Source organism: Crocuta crocuta, unplaced genomic scaffold (genome assembly GCF_008692635.1).
Source record: "Crocuta crocuta isolate KB4526 unplaced genomic scaffold, BGI_CrCroc_1.0 scaffold44, whole genome shotgun sequence".
Lineage (NCBI taxonomy): Eukaryota > Metazoa > Chordata > Mammalia > Carnivora > Hyaenidae > Crocuta > Crocuta crocuta.
The window spans coordinates 1,590,165-1,615,553 of record NW_027530179.1 but is presented as its reverse complement, the minus strand read 5'-3'; the positions used below and the strand labels follow the sequence as shown (position 1 = coordinate 1,615,553).

Below are 25,389 nucleotides of genomic sequence, written 5' to 3'. Positions count from 1 at the left end.
TTAGTGTCCATAAATAAAATTTTGTTGGAACATAGCTGTGCTCATTCATTTAAGTATATAAGTGCTCTTGCTCTACAAATGACACGGTTCATTTTTCCAACAGATTATATGGCCCATATATCCTAAAATATTTTACTATCTAACCCCTTATAGAAAAAGTTTGCCCACCCTGACTTAGAATTATTGTTTGCTTTATTGCTTATGTATCTCAGTTTTTTTGTATCTTGGGGTGGAGATGGTGTTTTAGCCTCTGTTTCTTTACCTCTGTCTTCAGTTCTGAGAAGATTTAAACTCATGATGACTCACGGCTACCAAAGCGTGTTACATACTTTAGTGGTGTGTGGGGAAGAGAAAAATGTTGAAAAGTGTTGATAATCATGTTTTATATAATAATCACTGTTCCTGTTTTTTGGTGTATTTTACATTTGAGGATTTAATTTAAAAAAATACAACTTAGTTTGCCTATTTACTCTTTTCCCCTTTTATAGGAAATTAAGAGAGAGACAGAATCCAAGGATGACAATTTGCCCATTAAACGGGAAAGACATGGGAATGTAGCAAGTCTCGTACAACGAATAAGCACCTATGGACTCCCAGCTGGAGGAATTCAGCCACATCCGCAGACCAAAAACATTAAGAAGAGTATGTAAATAATTTTTCCTGTTTAAATAGCTCAAAATAAAGGATGTTTGATAAGTGTTTATAAGTTATGTTAAGAAAAATTAGCTTAATCTTTTGTAGCAGACTGTAGAAACTTGGTATATATTCACATGTTACTAGTTATTGGCCCTTGTAATAATTTTTCATAAGATAATTGAGCATGAGCTACAGATGACTATTTATAGGAATTATAAATTAAAATATGAGGCTTTTCTTTCTTATTAGCCTTACAGGCTCTGTTGAATAAGTAATGCTTTGCCTTAAGTTAATTTAATGGGATGCTTCATGTCTGCTCATCTTTAAGCATGCTTCATGTCTGCTCGTCTTTAAGCAGTATTGATGGAAGAATTTTGCTAGTATGTTTTCTTTATGGTTAGACATCTGAACATATACTCAGTTTTCCAAAGTTATTGGCCCAGCAGAGTGCCCTTTAAGTATTTGGTATTCTATAAATATGTTAAGAACATTTTGGCATAGAGGGAGAGCACCACATTTGAAATCAGACATGAGTGTGAGTCCATCTTAATGACCTTAGATCATTTAAACTCTTGAGTTTTGTTTTGCTGCTGGTGAGAAAATGGTAAAAAACATAGTATTGCTGTTTTCAAAATACAGTATTGGGAAAGACTTATTAAAAAATAGTATTTAGCAATAAACATGTACAAAATACAACATTGTGGGAGCAGATAGTGTTTTCACGCAGTATGATTTGAAGCCCCTTGAGAGATTGAATATTGATTACTATGATGAGAGTTAATAAGTAGTAAATGAGTATTTAACCACATTTACCTTAGATCAGTATCTTTGATATTGTGGGTTGTAAATCCCTTATGGAACCAAGTAGTCCACAGTGAAGAAATTTGTTCACATACATTTTACAAATGTAAGACTATGATTTTATAGTCTCCTTATATCTTGTTACTTTCTGTGCTACTGTCTTTGAAGTTTGGGGGAAAACTTTACTTTCTAGAAGCTGTCAACCTTTGATTATTTCCATAAAATGAAAACAGATTTTCATACAAATGAAAAAGATTTCATGACAGGAGGACAGACCAATTAAGAGGTTCTGTTTGTTTTTTGTTTCCCAGTAAACATAGTGTACACATAGTGTTTAGATAGTACCCATACTGCTTTCAGCTACTGCCTGAAGGTGGACAGTTTCAGTAGTTTTAATTGTCCTGGATGTTCAGACTCTGTTTGTTGCAAGACTGGGGGACAGATTATAGAGAGTATGTTCATGTCCTATGGGTGAACCTGTATATATGTGCAGAGGAGAATTTTTAGGCCCATGGAAGGGTTACTTATGACCTGTTTTATAAAATCCATTTACCACTTTCTTTAGCTTTGCTGAGCTAAAGAAGGAACAGTTTTCTTAAGTAGAGGCTAGACAAAGGGCTTCAAGTTTATGATTATTTTATTCATTTTGTCTCCTAATAGGAAAGGACACACTACATTTTACCTTCCTCAAGAACACTGGTCATAATTCTTTTTCTTGTGAAAGAAAACCTGTTATGTAGTTGGGGCCAGGAGACTTAAACTTTTCCTTAGGATCGTCCATAACTTGTTTTTAAGCGCATGTGCTACCAGGACAAAATTGGTCATTTGGCGCTAACTAACATGTAAAACAGGATGCAGATTGCTTTTGCTTTGATTGCTTTTCCAGGAAAAGCAAGCTAATGTGTTTTTTTTAATCTGATTTTTTTCATTACTGTTTGTGTCATATCCTTAAGTCACAAAATAGACCAGTTATTCAAAAGGTGGTTTACTGTAATGTTAAATAGTAGGGGATACTACTGACCAATACTATTAATAATTTTTTAAAAACCCTGCAAAACTGTTGTAAAGATTGACAGTAATAATCACTGCAATGTGAATGTTCAATTTTAATCTCTGTGTGCCAGGGCAAGTGAGATCGGCATGTACATTAAATGTTGTATAAGCAGCTAAAAAGGAGAATTTCAGATACATCCCATGGTGTTTTAACTATCTGGAAACTGAACTTGTTAGCTATTTTTCTGTAGTTTCCAAAGCCAAAAAAGTGTCTTTTTTTTTTTTTTTATGAAGTCTAGTTACGAAGCCATTGAAACTTATGCTGTAGTGTATAAGTTAACCATAATAACTGGTAAAACACAGAGGTGTTTTCTAGTGTGAGCACAGAATAATGTTTTCCAGGACAATTACTGTAAGTTGCTAAAGTTATAGAAGAGAACAGATTTACACATCTAATAGCAAAAACAGATACTAGTCACATTGCTGCTAGACCCTTATAAAATCTGGCAGAGATAATGGTTGTAGAATAACATTACTTAGTGAGTAAATAATTGACATCTTTCTACATTCACAACTCTGTATTCTGTCCAGTGAGGAATTTAGTAGATATTTAACTTTGCATTTGAAAAAAAATTGATGCCAGATGTGAATCTACTCTTGTTGTAGGTAAGGGAAGATATCATTGCTTGTAACTTCGTATTCCTTATTAGTGCTGAAGAAGTGATTTTTATCTAGTTAATAATTACTTTCAGTATAAGAGATACATTGAGATTGATACTACAGAAGTGATTTTGCTGTATGAAAAATTAGTTGACCAGAATGGCAATCATCAGTGTTTCATTTTTAGAAAATAGTTTCTAGCACATACTTTGCTTCCTGATTCTGAGTTAGTGCTAAAGAAAATAATGAAAATTCTGAATACCATCAAGATACGGTCATTGACTATACATTTTTACAGCATACATTAAACAAGTATATGGGCATACTAGCACAAGGCTCTTCTCTTTGATATTAAAATATTCTGACTCAAAAGGGGAAAAAGACTCATCTGACTCCTCTCAGCTTCTCAAATGAATAGGATAGGGTGTTCTGACTTTCTGTTTTCTTTTGAAATCTTATAGGAAAGTTGAAAGAATAATTGTACAATGAATATTTTATATGCTCTACTTAATTTTGCTGTTAACATTTTTCACAGTGTCTTTATATCTGTATATGTGTATATAAAATACATTTTTAGCTGGATCAGTTGCAAGTTTGTTTTAGACATGTTACCTTGTAATCACTGAATATTTTTCTTCGTGATGGTGGTGATAATCTAAGATTTTGATTGTTGTAATCAAGAAGTATATCAGCAGTGTAGATAGAATCTTCAAACAGCTTGAATCTTTCAATTAATGATCTAGGCAGTATGAGTTTTTTTTTATTGCTGAGGATAAGAAAAAAAATTTAAGGAAAATTCAGCCATATATAGCAAATAGTTCTGTTTCTTAGCATTTGATTATTTTCTTTGCTTACTGGAGAAAGAAGTTGGTAAAAAAAGATTTTTGACATCAGAAAATTTTCAGTGCTGTAGTAAAACATGAAGATAAAATTTCCAGAACCAAATGGAATCAAAAGTAGATCAGGAATCCTTTTGCTGCTGTCTGTGAAATTTTGGCATTTAACCTAGCTTCTGAATGTGGTATGTTCTTCATTTTAGTCTTTGATGGGGAGATTAAAAATTGTAATCTTAAGTGAGGAATGGTTCCATAATTTGGGAGCTTGGTTTGATCTGAATGTTTAGGTCTGTTTTTCAGAACCATGAAAATATTTGCCATTCTTGATGGACCTGTATTTCTTAAGATTTTCTGTTTTAGTAGGAAAAAATGGAAAGTAACTTTACTGAGTGTAAAATTTTATAGAATTTGGTTTTTGTTTTTCAAAAAAATACAAAATATATTATTTTTAATTTTTATTTCTTTTTGGGGGGTGAGGGGCAGAGAGAGGGAGACCTAGAATCTGAAGCAGTCTCCAGGCTCTGAGCTGTCCATACAGAGCCTGATGAGGGGCTTGAACGCAAGAATCATGAGATCATGACCTGAGCCAAACTCAGATGCTTAAACTGACTGAGCCACCCAGTTGACCCAAAATACAAAATATTTTTAAAAAGATTTTTTGAAAAGCTTTCAACATTGATATGTTGAATGCTTTAATACCCGTGAATTTGAAGACTATGAGAACAGTGTTACTGTGGGCAATCAAATCTACCAGGTAAAGCTGTGTATGGATGATGATTCAAAATTTATAGTCTAATAGGGGAAAACATAAAGTTACTATAAAACAGGAATGATAGTTTTGTAGGTTTTAGGGGTATCAACATGTCAGGTAAATACTATAATAAGTGCTCAATAAATGTTTGTAATTATTATTATAGTGTTTAAAGTACGTAGCTATGATTCAAATAAAGGGGCAGTTCTGTACTGGGTTGTCAAGCAAGGTATATTTAAGCCTTTGTTAGGTAAAAGTTGTCATTCACATGAAGTCTGGGGATTATGACATTCCAGGTAGAATCGCTACCTTAGAAAGAAGATCCATAGAGATAAGCAACTACATGGTATTTACTACAGGTAGTAGATTACATAAACTATCTTAAAGCACTTTGTAGTCTGTAAAGGAAGCAGCATTGATAAAGTGGAAGAATAAAAGGCTTAAAAGTCATATGTGGGTATGATTATCGTTTTGCCTCTTTTTAGCTCTTTGGTGTTGGACAAATTATTTAACTCCTGATTTCCTATTTCTCACTGGAAAAAGATGATGACAACAAACTGTATTATCTGTTGTGGGGGAGATGTTTGTGAAGGATTTAGAGTAGTCTGATACATAAAAGGCATGAAAGTATATCCCTGATGTTTTTCCTGTACCTCCTTTATCTTCCTCCTTGTCAATAGCTTTATGTATAAAACATTGATTTGACAAATTTTATTTCTTTGTGGATCTGAAAAGCTATATAGAGGTTGATTGTGATAAAATACTGCTTATAGTTACTTTAAAAATGGACTTATATTCAGGTATCCTTTTATTAACTAGTCTTGTACATGCTGTTTTCTTTTGTGCTTAGCAGAGGTTCTGATACAGTGTAGGAATTCAGTAACTACTTACGAGTAGATACTGTGTATGCCTGTTGAAGTGTAAAAAATCTCAAAGTTCCTTTCATTGTGCTGGCAATTAATATGTGAACTCAACATAGGCAGTCACTTCAACTTATGAGTAAACCATATTTAAATATGGAATCATGAACATTTTTTCTTTTTTAAGTGGCTCATATTTTGTAGCGAAAATAAGGGCTTTTCAGATGTTTTTATCTAATATGGCTCTTTGAAAAATAAAAAAAATTCTTTGCAAATAATTTTGCAAACTGCTTTGGAGAACATTCTGGTGAATTATGCTCAGTGTGAGTAGGAAGAAGAAACAGACTCGAAGTTTCCTTTTTTTTTTTTTTACCTTTTAATGTTTATTTTTGAGAGAGAGAGAGAGAGAGAGAGAATTTGAAGCAGTCCCCAGGCTCCAGGCTCCAAGCTGTCAGTGCAGAACCCAATGCAGCGCTTGAGCTCACGAACCGTGAGATCATGACCTGAGCCAAAATTGGGTTGGACACTCAACCGACTGAGCCACCCACATGCCCCACAAACTCAGAGTTTCTGGTTAAGATATAACTAGGCTCCTCAAAGTTAATTGATCTGCTTGGGAGCAGGGATATTAATTAATACTTTATCCACTTTAAATAATTTAAAATTATTAATATCCATTAAAAAGAAGCAAGCTACATTTTTTTAAAGGCCTAAGATTATCAAAATGATAGAAAGGATTTTCTTTGAAGTGCACCCTGAGCAGAAGAGAATTTCTTTTCAGTAATGTAGATCATTTTCCCTTCATCTGTGAAGTGCTAATGAGAGAGAACACATTTATGGACTCATTTTCTCAAGCTCACTTTAACTTTCAAAAGCATTTAGGGACTATATTTATCTATGATCTAAGAGATGAGAAGCTTTCTTACAGTATGCATAAAAGCCACTATTCTTACTTAAAAATTAACTGAGATGTGATGAAAAGTGACATTTGAAAAAATTTAAACTCTAGGTTAGTTATTAAAGTATGGCTCGTGTTTATTTTCTTTGGTTCCTTCTATTGTAAAACATTTTTAAAATCAGATATAATTATTCTTTTCTGAAGGGGAAATAATTACTGAGGTGTAAGTGTTTCTTATTTGGAGACTCAAGATCCTTCTTCTTGATTGTCATGTCTGTTTTGCACCACTTTCATGGTGTTGATTGCATGCAATATGCTTCTTCTATTGGATTTATTTTTTTCTTGATGAACAATCTCATAGATCCACAAAAAGGTCAGAGCTCGAGTAACTGTCATAGCTAATCTAGTCCAGCTCTTTTATTTTGTAGTTCAGGACATTGATTCCCAGAGAATTGAGGTCAAATAACAAGGTAATGACCGCTGTACTAGAACCCAAGTCTTCTGACTTCTAAACTAGTGTTATTGCTTTCATAGTGTGGCATCTTTGTTTTACTGTATAAAAAAGTGTATTTGGAGTTGTTTTGATGTAGTTAAGTTGTATCTATGTAGACTCCTTCTCAGGAGTCTCTTCTGTTGTCAGCAGCAACCACCTCCTTAGAATCCTTGTATTCCTTGTGTTATCACCTCATTGGGAAACCTGTTTTATCTAGAATGTCTGCTACGTCTTTTCTACCTTGTTGTATTGTATTATCTCTAATTGTATAACTCTGTTACCCTTTCTTCTTTGAATTCCTCCATATCTGCTCCAGTTCAAACCTATCCTTTCTGTTAATTTTGGGGATATTTGTAGCTTGCACTAAATATTTACTATCTCATTATGTATTTGTGTTTTATTACTAATTGTTTCCTGTTCCCTAAATTCAGTTAGTTTCGTGACTGTGCATTTAAATTATTAAGAAAAATCTTAGGATTGTTGGTGGTAAAGGGCTGATGGAATCAATCATACTGTTGGCATGATATTTCTTGGCATTGATGCTGTATGGTTAGGCCTAGATAATTGTTCATTAATTCATTCAAAAATATTTAATCGAAGTGTCTGGGAGGCCTAATTAGTTGAGGGTCTGACTTCTGATTTTGGCTCAGGTCTTGATTCCAGGGTTGTGGGATCAAGCCCTGCATCAGGCTCTTCATTGAGCATGGAACATGCTTAAGATTCTCTCCCTCCCTGTCTCTTTCTTTCCCTCCCTCCCCCCCTTCTCTTTGTCTCTCTCTCCTGCTCATGCTCATGTGCTCTTTCTAAAAATAAAATTAATCTTTAAAAATGTACATATATATTTAATGGGCCTAGCATAAGCCAGGTGCTATGCTGGGTGCTGGGGAGAGAGCATTTAACAAACTCAGTGCCCATTTATCTTTAGCCTACAGATTACAGGAAGTACATGCAAGAAAATAAATCATCATGATAGATTGAAAAGGAAACGGTGAGGTTTCAGTAATAGGTAGATAGTAGAAGTAAACAGTGTACGTATATAAGCACAAAGGAAGAGTCCCTAATCCGGAAAGCTATTTTGGAAGAAGTTTTCTCCAAGTTGAGACCTCAAGATGAGTTGAAGACAGAGAAAGGTGGACTTTGTGGATGAAAGTAAAGTTTCCTTGGCAAAAGAAACAGTATATTTAGGGGCACCTGGGTGGCTCAGTCAGTTACATGTCCGAATTCAGCTCAGGTCATGATCTCACGGTTCATGGGTTCTGGCCCCACATTGGGCTCTGTGCTGACAGCTCGGAGCCTGGAGCCTGCCTCAGATTCTGTGTCTCCCTCTTTCTCTGCCCTTCCCTTACTCAAGGACATGCGCTCTTGCCTTCTCTCTCTCTCTCTCTCTCTCTCTCTCTCTCTCTCTCTCTCTCTGTGTCTCTCTCAAACAAACATTAAAAAAAATTTTTTTAAAAGAAGCAGTATATTTAAGTCTCCGAAGCAATAGGGTTTGTAATTTTCAAGCAATTAGAAATCAGGATAATTAGATCATTGAGTGCAAGATGGAGAATCCCCTAGGAGATACTAAAGTGCAGATTCTGATTCCGACTGCTATAACAGGCTGCCATAACAAAATATCCCAGACCATGTGGCTTAAACAACAAAAGCAATAGTATTTTCTTACAGTTCCAGAGGCTAGAAATCTAAAATCCAGGTGCTGTCAGAGTTGGATTCTGGTGAGGTCTCTTTTCCAGACTTGCAGGTCATGTCTTTCCCCTCACATGGCTCCTGTATATGTGTGTGCACAGGCACACATGCACAGTTAAGTGTGTGTGTGGAGTAGGACTCCACTTTTATGTTATTTGACTGTAATTACCTTCCCAAAGGCCCTGCCTCCCAATACAGTCAGACACAGTTCAGTCCATAACAGGTAGGTCTGAGGTGGAGCCTGCATTTCTAAGCACTGAGGTGATTGTTGCTGCTGGTCTGGGGAACAGAGTACTTTGACTAGCAAGAAGTAAGCCTTTAATCACTTAATCCTGGTCATCTATCCCATAGGTACTTCAGTGATTAAGTTGTAAAGGTGGGAGTGAATCTCAGTTCTCAATTCTTAGAGTTTGAAAGAAGTTGAGAACCTCAAACTGCATAGTTAATAAATTATCTTTACTAGCCTGAATAAATGAAGCTTGCTTGAAAAGTTAAAGTAAAATATGTTGTTATCTTTACCTGTGTGAGTTTTATTTTATCTGTCAGAAAGTAGAGCTGTTAAAGAAGATAACATATATTTTGGATTTATTCATTTTGTATCTTCTTAACACAGACACTCTTAGTGCATTTTGGGTATTCCTGGACTTTGATCAGAAAGTAGTCTGAAAATTACTGTCTTGGAGGACAGCTTATCTGTGATAAAATTTGTTTTGCCAACAGTGTCTCTTATTGTATGTGTTTTTAGTCTCAAAATTGGCATTGGATATTTTACTTTTGTCTAATTGGTGGAATCATATGTATAAATAGAGTACATGGCTGAGAGACTTGTACCTTATTTGTAGTTGGTTTGAATTTATTTTGGCATGAGTAGATTATAGTGTGGAGGCAAGGTGAAAAGCTGGCCAGAACTGATTGTGGTTAACTGCTTAGAATGCTTACATGTTTTGATTTTTATTCATACATATAAATTCTGTGGCAGTAAATACAGTGTGTAAAAAAGTGTTGTTATTTTAATGATCTTTCTTAACTTAATTTTGTTACTATGTTACTTCCTCTAGAGACCAAGAAGCGTCAGTGTAAAGTTCTCTTTGAGTACCTTCCACAAAATGAAGATGAACTGGAGTTGAAAGTGGGAGATATTATTGATATTACTGAGGAGGTAAGGAAGACATAGAGGAAGCAGGAGTTGGAATTGATGCTCTAGGTGTTAGAAAACTGATTTGTAAGAATATTAATTTTTCATTAGAACCTTTTTTTTTTGCCAGTTTCATTGCTTTTTATACAAAAACACAGGTTTTAAAATGTTTCTTTAGTGACTTAATGTAAGGTTGTCTTATCTTTTGGAATAAAGTTTTACTCATTCTTACTACACTGGTCCTGTGTACTGTATTTGTATTTGTATGTATTGATTTCAGGAGTAAAAAATTTTAAGGTAAAGATTAATGTAATCTAAGTAGCCAAGAATAAATGTAAACATTTTCTTTGATTCTGAATTCACTTTAGGCACAAAGCAATAAAATATAATCAGTTTTACCTTCTGCGTAGCAGAGGGATACGAAAGTAGAATCTTTTTAAAAGGTTTGCCTTGTTTGAATTATCACATTTAAATGTTAACCCAAAACACTTTTCCCACATTTTAATATCTTGGAATGAGATTTAAAAACATGGTAGGCATAACTTTTCATATCTCTGCTTTTACCATTAAAGGAATATTAAAAGTTTTATTTGGCAGCTGAAGATCCCATTTGTTTTCTTTTTTTTGTTGTTGAAGATCTCATTTTCAAAAGTGTATCTATCTTTTGGTATCATGTATAGCCATAGAGATTGATGTCATAACCTCATGTAATTTATCACTTAATGTTTATAACAAATTCCAGTGTATTTATACAAAAGACAATTCTGTTTTATTCCTACATAATAAAATTACTAATTTTATTTTATAATTGTATTAAAAATACAATTCTGTATTATTTCTAATAATAATAGTTAATGTTTATTGAACCTGTGTGTCTAAAGCGTTATGTTGTTTCACATTTATTATTTTCTTCAAATTTCTAAACAACCTGAGGAGACTGGAATTTTTATTTCTACTTTATATATGAAGAGATTGAGTCATGGAAAATAAGTGATTAACTGTTCTAGTTACTGTTGATGCATATCATGCTATCGCAAACTTTGTAGCAAAGAACAACTGCTTTATTAGGTCATGATATTCTGTGAGTCAAGAATTCAGATAGGGCACAGCTATGATGGCGTGTCTGTTCCATGACGTCTGGGGGCTTCAATTTGAAAGACTCAAAGTTTAGGTGCTGGTAGAATCTTAGGAAGGCTCCTTTACTGATGTGATTGCTACCTAGAAGACTTGAAGACTGCCTTTGGAGAGCCACTAGGTAGCTTCTCCATTTGGCTTGGCTTTCTCACTGTATTGGGGCCTCTGGATAGTTGGACCTATTGCATGACATTTCAGGGCTCTGACTGTAAACATTTCAGTGAACATGGCAATAGTCTTTTGTAATCAGACCTTGGAAGTGCTAGTGTCACTTTCACTGTGGTCTGTTGGCTACAAACATGTCAAAAGTCAGCAAGATTGAAGGCGATGAGGACAAAGAAAACCACTTCTTGGTGGAGGAGTGTCAAGATTACCTTGTTGATGAGCATGTGGGATAGGAGATCTCATTTCGGCTGTTGTTGCCCAAGCCCATATGCATGGGATGCAGAGGAGCCAGAATCTGAATCCACATGGTTTGAGTCATTATTCTTTATTACTATACTATCCTGCCTTTTGAGAATTCCTAAATTTATAGGAATTGTAAGGTTATTTAGCCTAACTACTCAGTTGCTGCCGACTTGGAATTGTACGTGTAGATAAGAAGTTTCCTGATGTTTCTTTCTTGGTTGTAATTTGGTCTACATATCTCCATCACCATGGTTTGAAGAACTCTCAGTACTTTGGTGTCTCTGTAAGTCTGCTAAAAAAAATTCTGAACTCTTCACTCTTCCCACCTCCCGTTTCTCCCTCAAACAGCTTGTATTCTAGCCATCTTGTATTTCAGCTGTATATATTCTAGAAATAAGTCCTTTATTTTTACGTCATCATACTTTTATTTGCTTTGTACCTCGAAAACTCTTATTCGGCCTTTGATATCTAACTTTTTTGTCATTTCATTTGAGGGGAGCTTTTTTTTTTTTTTTGAATCTTTTAAGTGTTTCTTTTGTGCCTTTTCAGCATTTTGTTCATAACTTTTGTTATAGGACACATTGTATTGTAACTATCTGCTTAGTGTTTGTTTTCTTTAGATTATTTCACTCAAGGACAGAGATTTCTCATATGCAAATATCAGTCTTTCCCTAGCAGTTAACACCATGGTTTATACATAGTGCTTGCTGGATGAATATCTTCTTAAAGTTTACTTTGTAATTCTGAGGTGAAAAACACTTAAAACATTTTAAACAGAATAAAGAGCCTTTTCTAGCTCTGATATTTTATGGACTGCTGTTAAGTGAATTTTAACAGTGAATAGTTTACTCTTAAATTTTTTTTTTTACCTATTAAGACCTTTAAGCATACTTAGCAGAAACTATATATTTTAAAAGTTATTAAATGTTATTAAATAACTTCATGAAATTGAGTAACCTCTTTATTAGTGAATGTCAATATTTTTCTAAAGAGTTTGGTTCCAGAGGATATTTCTGGTTGAGGTAAGGGGGAGTGTTTTGTAGAGCCTAGCATCTGGATTTTAAAAGTAAGTGATTCTTTTTGTTACTTGGGTTGAGTCACTTAAAAGGCTTAGTAATTTCATGTCCTTTTTGGGAAATTGTATTCATCAAGCTTTTTCCAAATAAAAAATCTGCATATACTTAAATAATATATGAAATATATTACAAATATTGAAATGATCACAAATTGAGATTTAGTAGTGTTTAGAAGAGTGACATTCCAGAAGAGAGCTATCTACTTCCTGCTATTAATACCTTATTCTTGGTTATCTGATATTTTCATAAGAATTATTTATGTTATACATTGCACTTGATTACAGATTCTCATTGTAAATGTTGTAAAATATGACTGATATGACTAATCCTATATATGATCAATCTAATCCATTTAATTTACTTAAAGTATATTTTCCCCATTGTACTTCCTTAACGGATTTATAGGGATTATTTTGCTTCATTAACTTTGTGCTCACTTCTGTAGCTTAATTTTCCCATAGCGGGAAATTGTCACTTAAGAGAAACTTTTATTACTTTTGAGTTATGAATTCTTTCAGGTAGAAGAAGGATGGTGGAGTGGAACCCTGAACAACAAGTTGGGACTGTTTCCCTCAAATTTTGTGAAAGAATTAGAGGTGGCAGATGATGGTGAAACTCATGACGCCCAGGAGGATTCAGGTAGATTCTTAAAAATTTTGAATAGATTTAAATAAAATTATATGTGATCTAGTGTTTATTTTGTATTATTGAAACTCTGTTCCTGTGTTGAACTGTGAGCTTCAGTTTTCTACTTTTATAGAGCAGCTTATGACAGGGACTTAAAATGAACTAAATATCTAGGCAAATAATTCAGTAATTTTCCTTTTCTGATGTTTGTTTCAACTCAAATGTTTAGTACCCTGGTTATGAATTGCTACTACTTATGTTTTCTGATTTCTTCCCACTTACGATGTACTAATGTACTGTTTTGATTTGAATTTACAAATGGCCTATCTACTTCAGAGATTTTAGGAATTAAAAAAAAAACTAGCTTTTGTTTTTTTTCCATATTCAGATAATTATGTTTTTTTGTGCAGCCAGAATGTCATTATTATTTTGTGATTGCCACCATTTATAGACTCACCTACAATTTTATCTTCAATTTGCTCACCATGTAAAACTGTGATCAAGAACAAAGCTAAATTTAAATTACTTTTAAGAATTGCTGTGGAATTAGTTATATTTTTAAGAGATATTAAATTCATAAGTGGTAATGCAGGGATAAGTAGATCTTTTTCTGTATGGAAAGGTATGTGTAGTGAGGTTTAATATACTTACCAAAATCAAGACATTAAATACTGACAGTGTTTAATTTGACAATATTGATTAATCCATAGTTCAATATAGATTTCATTTTTCTAGTAATGCTTTATATAGCTATTTTTTTCTCCCATTTCTGGAAAAGCATGGAGAGAATTTTATTTCTTAAGTTTCTTTAGAATAATTTCCCAGCTCTTCTCTGTTTTTCTTGACCGTTTTGAAGAGTTTAAGCTGGATATTTTGTATAATGGATCCCAGGTTGGGCTTTCCTCCTGATTCCTGATCATTAGTTTCAGGTTGTGTTTTATTGACAGAATTACAAAATGATGCTATCTTATTGCATTGTATCAAGAGGCACATAATGTCTGTGTGCTTTATTTTTGGTGATGTTAAATTTGATTACTTGGTTCAAATTGTGTTGCCAGTAAATGCATTGTTTTTTTTCTTTATAATTGTTAAGTGTCTTGTGGGGAGATACTTTTGAGACTTTGTAAGTATCCTGTTTCCTCACAAACTTCACCCAGCAATTTAAGCATCTGTGGATAAATTTTGTCTGAATCAGTTATTGCTATGATAGTTGCAAAATGATGATTTTCTAACTCCACCATCCCATCTTTGTTTATTAGTTGACATTCTTCTCTAAAGAACTTTTATTTCTGCTCAGTTTGTTTATTTAGCAGTGTGGACTCACCAGTGGGTTCTGTTTTATTCACTAGATATTAATCCATTACTATTATTTATTTTGATACCACCAGATTTGGCCCATGAGAGCTCCAACAAATTAGTTTCTGTGTTTTTTTTAAATCAACTTTTTTGGAATTATACTTCTTATTATTATAAACTGTTCCTATTTAAAATATATGGTTTGAGGAGTTTGACAGATGTATATGTCCATGAAAACCACTGCCACCATAAATGTACAAAACATTTGCATCACGATCCCCAAGATACTCTTCATGCCCTGATGCAGTCCATCTCTTTTTCTGCCTCTGGTCTCAAGTGATCATACATCTGCTTTTTTATCGTTATGGATCAGTTTGTATTGCTGTGTCCTCTTGACAGGTCTTCATCATTTTTTGAGTACTTTGTTACTTTGTGATACAAGATGTTCCAGGTTTTTTTGTTGTTGTTTTTTTTTAATATTTTTAATTTATTTCTAGGTGAGAGAGAGACACAGCGTGAGCAGGGGAGGGTCAGAGAGAGAGGGAGTCACAGACTGAAACAGGCTCCAGGCTCTGAGCTGGCAGTCAGCACAGAGCCTGATGCGGGGCTCGAACCCACGAACTGTGAGATCATGACCTAAGCGAAAGTCGGACGCTTAACCGACTAAGCCACCCAGGCGCCCCCGAGATGTTCCAGGTTTATCTTGAACTCTTCTTTACTTTAGTCCTGAAATCAGCTGCTTATCTAGGTAACCTTGGTTTCTTTTAGAGAGGTCTAGTAGTTAAACACTGAGATCTGAATGCAAGTGTGCTCATTGATCCTGGGGTGATACTGCTTCTAGGACCTCTTAGTGGATAAAATTGGGGACTGCTTCCACACGTGCACGCATTCCTACACACACATTCACTCCTGCATCTCTTTACCTGTCATTTATCTTTTTACCTACCTTCCTACCTACCCACCTGCCTACCTATTCCTACTGGTACCTTTCATTCTAGTTTAATACCACAGGGTACATTCTAGTCTGCAGTGATTTCATCTTTAAGCTCATCAGCCACAGAGATGAAGAAATTGGTAATTGAGATTGCTTCACTCTAAGGGAATTTAATTTTTCTTATACACTTTGGTTATATTTTACAAGTCACAATTATATTACCTGTGTATGTTTGCTTTTATATTTATTCATGAAAGAATTAATGCTTAAAAAGAGATATTATAATCACTGGTGTTATCAGTAGATTGTTTGTGATGAGTATGGAAAAACAGCATGAAATCAGTTTCTGAAATGATACATACAGAAGACCTTGGATTTTAGATAGTGTCAGGGAGAAATGTATTTATATAATCATAAAATACTGCTAATTGTTCTGTGAACTAAACCGCATATAACAGGTCTAGTAATGAGAGCTAGTAATGATGAATGAGATATTAAGGGAAAATTTCCAGTTAACTATAAATAAGATCAAATTTTCAGGAAAGGGTTTTAGAAATCAATTTTATTAGGGGCTCCTGGGTGGTTCAGTCAGTTAGATGTCTGACTTTGGCTCAGGTCATGATCTCACAGTCCATGAGTTCAGACCCCGTGTCGGGCTCTGTGCTGACAGCTCAGAGCTTGGAGCCTGCTTCAGATTCTGTGTCTCCTTCTCTCTCTGCACCTCTCCCACTTACATACACTCTCTCTCTCAAAAATAATAAACATTAAAAAATTTTTAAAAATCAGTTTTAATAATAATAGGTAATAGAGTGAAGGTATAAATCAGTCTTGTGGTAGTTTTAACTCTAATCGTATTTTTAGAACAAAATACATGACCTTAGGAAGCAGTGGAGGCCAGTTTAATTAGTGAATATTTCTTAAGCATCTTCTGTGCTAAGTGCTAGTTTGGTTTTGTGAGGGCACAGAATCCCCTCTGCCATCCAGAAGCTTAGGGTCCAGCCTCTGGGCAACAAGACAAGGTATGAACTCAAATTTTAGTATGTTTCAGTCTGGAGTAAAATGGTATAAGAGGTGCTAATGAAAGATAGTTCTAAACAGAATATATTGTTTGCCACTTAAAAAAAAAGAAAAACTTACTTTGTACATTTTCATCTTCTCAGAAATGTTCCAGGAAATATTAGAAATATAATATGCATCTCAGAGGTGCCTGGATGGCTCACTTGATTGAAGGTTTGACTCTTGATTTCTGCTCAGGTCATGACATCGAGCCAGCATTGAGCCCTGAGCCAGCCTTGGCTGTGGGGGTGGAACCTGCTTAAAATGTTCTTCCTCCCTCTCTCTTTGCCCGTCTCCTGCTTGCATGCTTTCTCTCTCTCTCAAAAAATAAAAACAACAAAAACAAGAAAAAACCCAAAAATATAATACACAGCTCTGACTGCAACTTTTTTAGAAGATGTTATCTTCTGAACTGCTGTGTTTTTCCTTCTAATCACTCTTTCCCTTATTTTCCTCTATACAGACTTTTTTTGAAAAATTGTTATAAAAAACATTATACAGAACTTATTTTGACCAGTTTTGAAAGCATAATGTTCAGTAGTGTTATTTATGTGTATGTTGTGCAACTGACCTTCAGAACTTTTTCATTTTGCAAAATCAAAACTCTGCACCCATTTTAAAAAACTCCCTTTCCTTGACCCTGGAACCACCATTCCTCTTTATGTTTCTATGAATTTGACTACTTTAGATATCTCATATAAATGAAATCATACAATATTTGTCTTTATGTGGCCAGCATATTTCACTTAGCATCATGTTTTCAAAGTTTCTCCATGTTATAGTGTGTGACAGAATTCTCTCTTTCAGATTGAATAATATTCTGTTGTATGTGTGAACTGCATTTTGTGTAGCTATTCATCCATTCATGGGTGTTTGAATTGTTTCCACCTCTTGGCAGTTGTGAATAATGCTGCTAAAATGTGAGCACACCAATATTTGAGACCTGTTTTCAATTCAGATATATACCCAGAAGTGGGATTGCTGGATTATATATAGTTCTAATTTTAATTTCTTAAGGAAGCGCCATATAATTTTCCACAGTGTTTGCACCATTTTACACTTCCACCAGCAGTGTACCAGGGTTCTAATTTCTCCATATCCTCAGCAACACTTACTTTCTGGGTTTTGGTATTAGCTATCCTAAAGGATATGAGATGCTATCTCATTGTGAGTTTGATTTGCATTTCTCTGATGATTAGTGATGTTGAGCTTCTTTTCATGTGCTTATTGACCATTGACACAAAGATGACCATGGTGTATCATCTTTGGAGAAAGTATCTGTTCAGGTCCCTTGTCTGTTTTTTAATCAAGTTGTTATTATTATTTTTTATAGTTGTAGGAATTCTTTATATGTTATGGACATTAATTCTTTATCAGATATATGATATGCAGGTATTTTCTCCCATTCTGTTGATTGTTTTCTTTGTTGTAGAAAAGTTTTTATGTTTACTGTAGGTAGTCTATTTTTTCTTTTTTGCTTGTGCTTTTGGTATCATATTTAAGAAATCATTGCCAAAGTGTTATGAAATTCTCCCCCTGTATTTTCTTCTAGGAATTTTATAGGTTTTGGTTTTATGTTTACGTCATTAATTCATTTTGAGTAAATTTTTGTATATCATTTTAAAACAAAGGTCCAACTTCATTCTTTTGCATGTGGATATCTAATTTTCCTGTCAGTGTTTGTTAAAGATGTTGCAGGACAGAGGATCTGTTCAAACTCTGGTTTGGTTGATCACTGCTCGAAAATTAATACTCAAGAGACAAGAGAAAAGGTTGCTTTATTCAGGAAGCTGGCAACCTGGGAAGATGGTAGACCAGTGCCTCAAAGACCATCTTCCCCATCCAGGCAAAGCTGGACAGTTTTGAAGGGAAGGTATGGGAAAAAGTGAGGGTGGGGAGGCAACCTGCAGGAGAAGCAGGTCCCCAGGCAATGGTGTAGTCATATGTGGACATGACCCCGAACAGACTTGTTGGCATCAACAGCAGCTGTTTTCAAGTGTAGTTAGGCCTTATATTCTGGTCCCTCCATTCCTTGAGGTCAGTGGTCTGCAAATCTCAAAGTAAGTTAGTTCTGCTACAGACCAAGGGACTTAGGTCAGCCAGCAAGGACTGCATAAACTTGAAGCAAGTTAACCCTTAACACCAGTTGGGGCGCTGTTACAAAGAGAGAGGTTCTTTCCCCATTGAGTGGCCCTAACACTGTTGTTGAAGTGCAGTTGACCAGTCTGTGCACACTTTCATCATGGCACCCACGGCTGTTGTACATGTTTCTGACTTTCCTCTCCAGCAGGCTGTCACCTGTTTATAGGTAGAGACTGTACTTTCTCTTTGTTTGCTCACTGCGTACTATAGGGGTCCACAAAATGAATAGCCTATGATCTGTTTAATTTTTACTCTAGAGTATTATATTTTATCTCATATCACTTATGTGCCTTTTTATAGTGCAAACCCTTTGAGGAAGAATAGTGTAAATATAACTCAATAATTTATATATGCAACAGGTAGCCCTCATTCTAGTTGATTATGTCATCTGTTTTCTGGAGCAGAGGGGAATGCTCCTGGTTATTCTAGGGAAAGTAGATGAATCTCTGCTATGGTTGGTTAGCCAGCTTGCACAGAGCACTGTGCTTTAAAATCAGGGGATTGATCAGTCAGCATCTGAGGGTGATTATTGCCTCCAGGCAAGAGTGTTGCTTTCTTCATGTTTCTTGGTTCACTTTTGAGATGCAGATGAAAGCTGTACACTCTCTGAAAAGTATACATATAATCATACAAATAAAATTTTACAAATTAGTTCCTGTGGTACATAGTTTACATATACACCCATACACATATATGACTAGATTCTGGGTTCAAAAATTAGTATATAGGGGCACCTTGATGGCTCAGTCAGTTGAGTATGCGCCTTCAGCTCAGGTCATGATCTCATGGTTCGTGAGTTCAAGCCCCACAATGAGCTCTCTGCTCTCAGTGCAGGGTCTGCTTTGAATCCTCTGTCCCCCTCTCTCTGTCCCCCTCCCTGTGTTCTCTCTCGCTCTCTCAAAAATAAAAAAAAAATCAAAAATTAGTGTATATAAAAAACATCTTTTTCTTGTTAAAATTTTTATTTTTGAGAGAGAATATGCACGCATAAGTGAGATAGGGGCAGGGAGAGAGAGTGGGGACAGAGGATCCAAAGTGGGCTCTCTGCTATCAGCGTGGAGAGACAGTACAGGGCTTGAACCCATGAACTGTGAAATAATGACCTAGGTTGAAGTTGGATGCTTCACTGAATGAGCTACCCAGGCTCCCTTATCTATTCCTTTCCAAGAAAAAAAAAAAAAGATGTATAATAATACTTGTCTGCACCCACGCAGTTTTCTCTTCTGCTCTGTATAGAAAGCATTTGTACTTTATTGCTATCCTCCCAGTGGGTGTTTATGTAGGCACATGTGAAAACATATATTTGTATATTTTCTTCTTTCTTAAACTGTAGCATAGTATGTTTTTCAGAATATGCTGCAGTGAAAACAACCTAAAAGTCATGGTGGCTTAAAACAAAGACATAGTTATTTAGGGACTTACACTGATGTTGTCACATGGCTTAATGCTTGCAAAGGCAGGGAAAAAGGAGCATGGCTTTTAAAGCTTCTCCAAATTTACACATATCAGTTCCACTAATATTGTATTGGATGGTCATGGTCATGCCTAAGTCTAATAGCAGGGATATATAATTTTCCTACAAGTTTGGACACCAAATGTGATTAAGAATATAATCCACCACATATGCTATCATGGATTATCTTTTGAGAATCCATTATTTAATACTCATTGGCCTCTTAGGGTGCCTGAGTGGCTCAGTTAAGCATCAGACTCTTGATTTCAGTTCAGGTCATGATCTCACAATTTCATGATCTTGTGTGTACACTTGGTTCATGAGTTCGAGCCGCACATTAGGCTCTGCAGTGTCCAGTGCTTGGGATTCTCTCTTCTCTCTCTCTCAAAGAGTAAATAGGGGTGCCTGGGTGGCTCAGTCGGCTAAGCGTCCGACTTTGGCTCAGGTCATGATCTCATGGTTTGTGGGTTCGAACCCCGTGTCAGGCTCTGTGCTGACAGCTAACTCAGAGCCTGGAGCCTGTGTTTGGATTCTGTATCTCCCTCTCTCTGACCCTCCCCTGCTCTCTCTCTCTCTCAAAAAAAAATAAAACATTAAAAAATTTTTTAAAAAGTAAACTAAAATAAAACAGAGACTCATTGACCTTTTAAAGGAGCTCAAGTATAATTTTTAGCTCTGTACATGTAATAAAAATTAATGAAAGAAACACTAACTTCATGGGTATTTAGTATGAAATGGTGATGGCCAGTAGCCTTGTGAAAGGTGCAAGTTTCCATTCTTAGGTTGCCCCTCATTTCTAAGTGTTCTTTTGGTTTGTTTTTTCTCCTTAACTTTGCAATGAACTTTTTAAGATTCTAAATTTCTCTAAGGCTCTACCCTAAACTGCGTGAATTAAAGAAACAAATAATTGAATCCTTTAAAAGCTTTGCTTTTGGTCATCGTCTGTCTAATGTTCTTTATTTAATCCTTACCTTCTATAAAGCATGCCCTCATTTTTCAGATTATGTATATAGAGAAAACTTGGCATCATAGCTGGCAAGTTTTGAAGCATAATAGATGTTAGTTCTTTTCTTACCACATTATTTTACTTTCACTTTTTCACCTCATTCTTTCCTTTAGTTTGCCTATTTAAAAATATGTGGAGTCAATCGTATTTAAATAGGGACCTGATAAAGTTGTGTTAGGCAGAGCAATTTTTGTTTCTAGGAGTTGGAATGGGGTGAGGTTGGGACACTGTCTCAAGTGAAGATATTGATTACATTGAAAAACAGGAAATCAAGGAGATAGGAAGATACAGAAGAATCATAAAACAGTTATTTTATGTTACACTTTTTTGAGAATACTTGGTATTCTAAAGTCAGAACTTACGTTTAAAGGATGTGTAAAAACCATTAGAGAACAAACAAATACTGAAAACATCTGGCTTAAATTTAGTGGTACAGTTATTACTTAGCAGACTGTCCCGTGAATTACTTCTCATGCATATTACTTCTTGTTTCTTATGTTTTATAGGTAACTGGATTTTCTAGTATTTATTTTTAACATTAAAATTTGTTATGAATTAAAGCTTATGGTGAAGTGATGTGTCTGATGCCCTGTAAACTCAGCTCTTAAAATATGTACAAAAGTTTAAGTCCATATAGGGCTACCAGCAAAAGAAGTACAATTTAAATTTTATTATATTTTACATATTTGTATTTTATATTTATAATTTTTAAAAGTACTTTGGGTACTTTCTTGCACTATTCAGCCTTATTTGAATTTTAGTAACTGCAGAATTTTATATGCTAAAAATGTGCTTCCTTGCTTGCTTAACCCCTTTAAAATAACATCACGTTCTAAATGTGGAGCTCTGTGATTATGGGGTGGGAAGTCAGTGGTTGAAGTACACTATAATTCCCTATTTCAGAGAACTCTAACTTTTAGGCAAAAAGTTTTTGCATATTCATTTGAATGCCAAGAAGTTAGTGCTTTATAAGGACTTTAGAAACCTCTAGCGATAAAAGAATATAGTTCTTTTAAGTTTTGATTTAAGAGCTCCATCTTATGCGTTATGATTAAAAGAATTGATCTATTCTGTGTCCTAATGAAATGAAATGTACTCTGTCTACAATTGGTATTTTTACAGTCTTTTTATTCTATTTTACTTACTTAGTAAGATAGTATGTTGTGTTTCTAGTAGCTATTATAAGAATTATAGTTGACCCTACATTGTAAAATGTCATTTTTTGCTTATAGTGTTGAAAAGCCATATCCAGCACATTTGATTAGTTTACATAGTTTCTCCTCTTGACATAGTATACCTCTTGACATTTAGTAAAGCTGTTCTCTTCAATAAACTAAAATAAATGGGATGATGTTCTTGGTTTGGCCAGTTGAACTCTAGCTATTAATGTTAAGATAATCCTGACTCAGGACAATATGGGCAGTTCATGGGCAGTTTATTTTTATGTCCTCAGTTTTCATTGAAGAACTGTAGAATAAAAGTTATAAGAAAGTCACTATTACATTGTTTATAGGAATATGGTAAGCTCATAATCTGTTTTGTTACTTGATGATTTCTTTATACAGTCTCAAGATAAATGTCTTCTGGTAATCAGTTTCAGGAAAAGCTTTGCTTCTCTAGGGAAGTGTTATGTTTCCATTTTTATAATGAAATGACTCCTTTTTCATTTTGTCAAATATACTTAACCTTTTTTTGATCGATGTCCTTTGTAATCTTTTACATTCCACTTATTTGCTATAAGTAGGACTTTATTTCAATATCCCCCCCCTTATTCTGTAAAGCCAGTGACTATAGCTTCTGGTATTTTCCACTCTGTATGAGTCTTCTCCCTGCCTTAAGCCTATAAAAATCTCCCTTTAGATGTCTAATAGGCATCTCAAACTTAAGGTGGTCATCTGATCATCTCTCCCTTTTCTTTGCCCCTAGACCTGATCTATACCATCTTCCTCATCTGAATTAATGGCAACTCCATTGTTTTATTTATTTTTGAGAGAGAGAGATAGAGACAGAGTGAGCAGGGGAGGGTCAGAGAGAGAGGGAGACACAGAAACCGAAGCAGGCTCCAGGCTTTGAGCAAGCTGTCAGCACAGAGCCTGACACGGGGCTCAAACCCACAAGTCCTGAGATCCTGACCTGAACCAAAGTCGGATGCTTAACCGACTGAGCCACCCAGGCGCCCTACCATTCTTTTATTTAAACCAAAGAGTTGGATTCATCTTTAACTCTTTTAATCTCACATTCTACACTTGATTCAAAGAGCCTTGGACCGAATCCTGTATAGCAACATTTATGGTATGAACTGAGATAAGAATTCTAAAAAGAAGACCAAGAAGGCACAAAGAGAGAGTGCCAAGAGAAAACCTATGAGTGTGTGGTAATCAGAGAAGAGAGTTTTTCAGGGAGGACATAGGCAGTATTGTCTGATGTTCCTTGTGAGGTTAAGTATGATAAGCAAGATAAATAAAATGTAATCTTGGATTTAGGAACAGAGAGATGATTCATGAACTGGATAAGGGCAGTTAAGAAAGATGAGTGGGACAGGAGCACGAGATGATTGGGTGGGGAAGCAGTGGAGAGAGTAAGCATAAAGCAGTGCAGCAGTTGAGAACAACATATATTCAATGGCAAAGAACAAGTAGAGAGGGAGAAATTGAAGATGCAAATTCAGAAGAATGGGATTTATCACGAGAACAGGATTTGCCCAGAAGGTAGAAGAAGTGAGATTCACACTGTAGGTATCATGATTAGTCTCAGTTGATTGGAGAGACACCAGTTACTGTCTTTCTTTCTTCTCTCCCCCTTCTCCTCCCATTCTTCCTTGTCGTGGATGTTTTTCCTTTTATTCTTTGCTCTGTTATCATGCTCTCTCTTAACTTGAATGGTGCTTAGTAATACATCTTTAAACTCATTAAAATAATATAATAATAATAAAATAATAGCCACTGAGCCAGACACTGTTGAGCACTTTATAGGCATCAATTTAATCGTCACAGCTGTCTTATGAACAATCTTGTTTTACAGGTGAAGAAACTGGGCATATATAGTAGAGGAGGTGATATGAATAAGGAAGGTTTGACTCTGTGGGGTGCCTGGGTGACTCATTAGGTTAAGCATCTGACTTCAGCTCAGGTTTGAGTTTGAACCCTGTGTCGGACTCTGCACTGACAGCTCAGAGCCTGGAGCCTGCTTCGGATCCTGTGTCTCCCTCTCTTTCTGCCCCTAGATATCTGTTGCACTCTTAAGTTGTAATAACTAAAATTGTCTCCAGACATTGCTACATATCTCTTGGGGTGTAAAAGTACCCCAGGTTGAAAACCACGGGTTTCTAAAGGATTAGAACAAGATGTAGCATTCACCTACATTTAATAAAATGAATTACTAGCTATATATCAAGAAGTAGCAAAATGTGACAATTTGGAGGAAAAAATAATTGATAGAAAGTGAACCAGAAATGATGGAATTGGCCACAAGAATGTTAAAATAACTATAATAAAAATGCTCAGCATGCTCAAGGAGGTAATGGAAATTGTGAGCATAATGAGGAGGGAAATAGCAAATATAAAAAAAAAGAACTAAATGGAACTAACTATTAGAGACACAATTTGCAATGTCTGAAATTAATTCCTTCTTGTGGAATTTTGCCAGTAGAGCATGAAGAAAAAATGATTGAACTTGCAAATGTAGCAATAGACTCCATCCAAAATGAAACACAAAATGCATAACAACTGCAAAAAACTTAGGATAATTTTAAAGAGTCTAACATACATAGATAGAGTTACAGAAAAAGACGGAGGGAGAAGGTGGTCAGGAAAAATATTTCAAGAAACAATATTAAAATATGTTCAATTTGATGCAAACTATGAATCCATATATTCAAAAAGGATAAAAAACACACCCAGGGCTTGTAAAAACATCATAATTAAGTGCTGAAAATAAACTCTGAAGTGAAAAATTTCAGGAACTAGAGGAAAAAGACACTTCAAGTTGAGAAGAAATAAGATAAAAATGCACAGAAGGGCCCTTGGGTGGCTCAGTCAGTTGGAGCGTCCAACTCTTGATTTCCGCTCAGGTCATGATCTCACGGTTCATGAGATTGAGCTCTGTGTTGGGTTCGGTGCTGACAGCATGGAGCCTGCATAGGATTCTCTCTCTCCCTCTCTCACACACGACTCTTCTCTTCCTTTCTCTCTCTCAAAATAAATAAACTTAAAAAAAAAAATCCCCAGATAACCATCAGAAATTAAGTATGGTTGGGGCGCCTGGGTGGCTTAGTCGGTTAAGCGTCCGACTTTCGCTTAGGTCATGATCTCGCGGTTCGTGGGTTCGAGCCCCGCATCGGGCTCTGTGCTGACTGCCGGTTCAGAGCCTGGAGCCTGTTTCAGTCTGTGGCTCCCTCTCTCTCTGACCCTACCCAGCTCACGCGCTCTCTCTGTCTCTCTCTCTCTCTCCTAGAAATAAATAAAACATTAAAAAAAAAAAAAAGTTTAAAAAAAAAAAAAAGAAATTTC

General features: G+C 35.4%; 1 protein-coding gene across 2 annotated transcripts in view; it reads left to right on the top strand.

The window, feature by feature from the left end:
• Positions 1 to 25,389, top strand: part of CD2AP (CD2 associated protein) — a 128,326-nt gene that overhangs the window by 44,863 nt on the left and 58,074 nt on the right. For both annotated transcript variants that reach the window (XM_077764827.1, XM_077764826.1), the window contains exons 3-5: positions 489 to 642; positions 9,673 to 9,773; positions 12,886 to 13,006. In XM_077764827.1, coding sequence (XP_077620953.1) covers positions 489 to 642; positions 9,673 to 9,773; positions 12,886 to 13,006 — 376 coding nt within the window. The remainder of the gene's footprint in view (positions 1 to 488; positions 643 to 9,672; positions 9,774 to 12,885; positions 13,007 to 25,389) is intronic.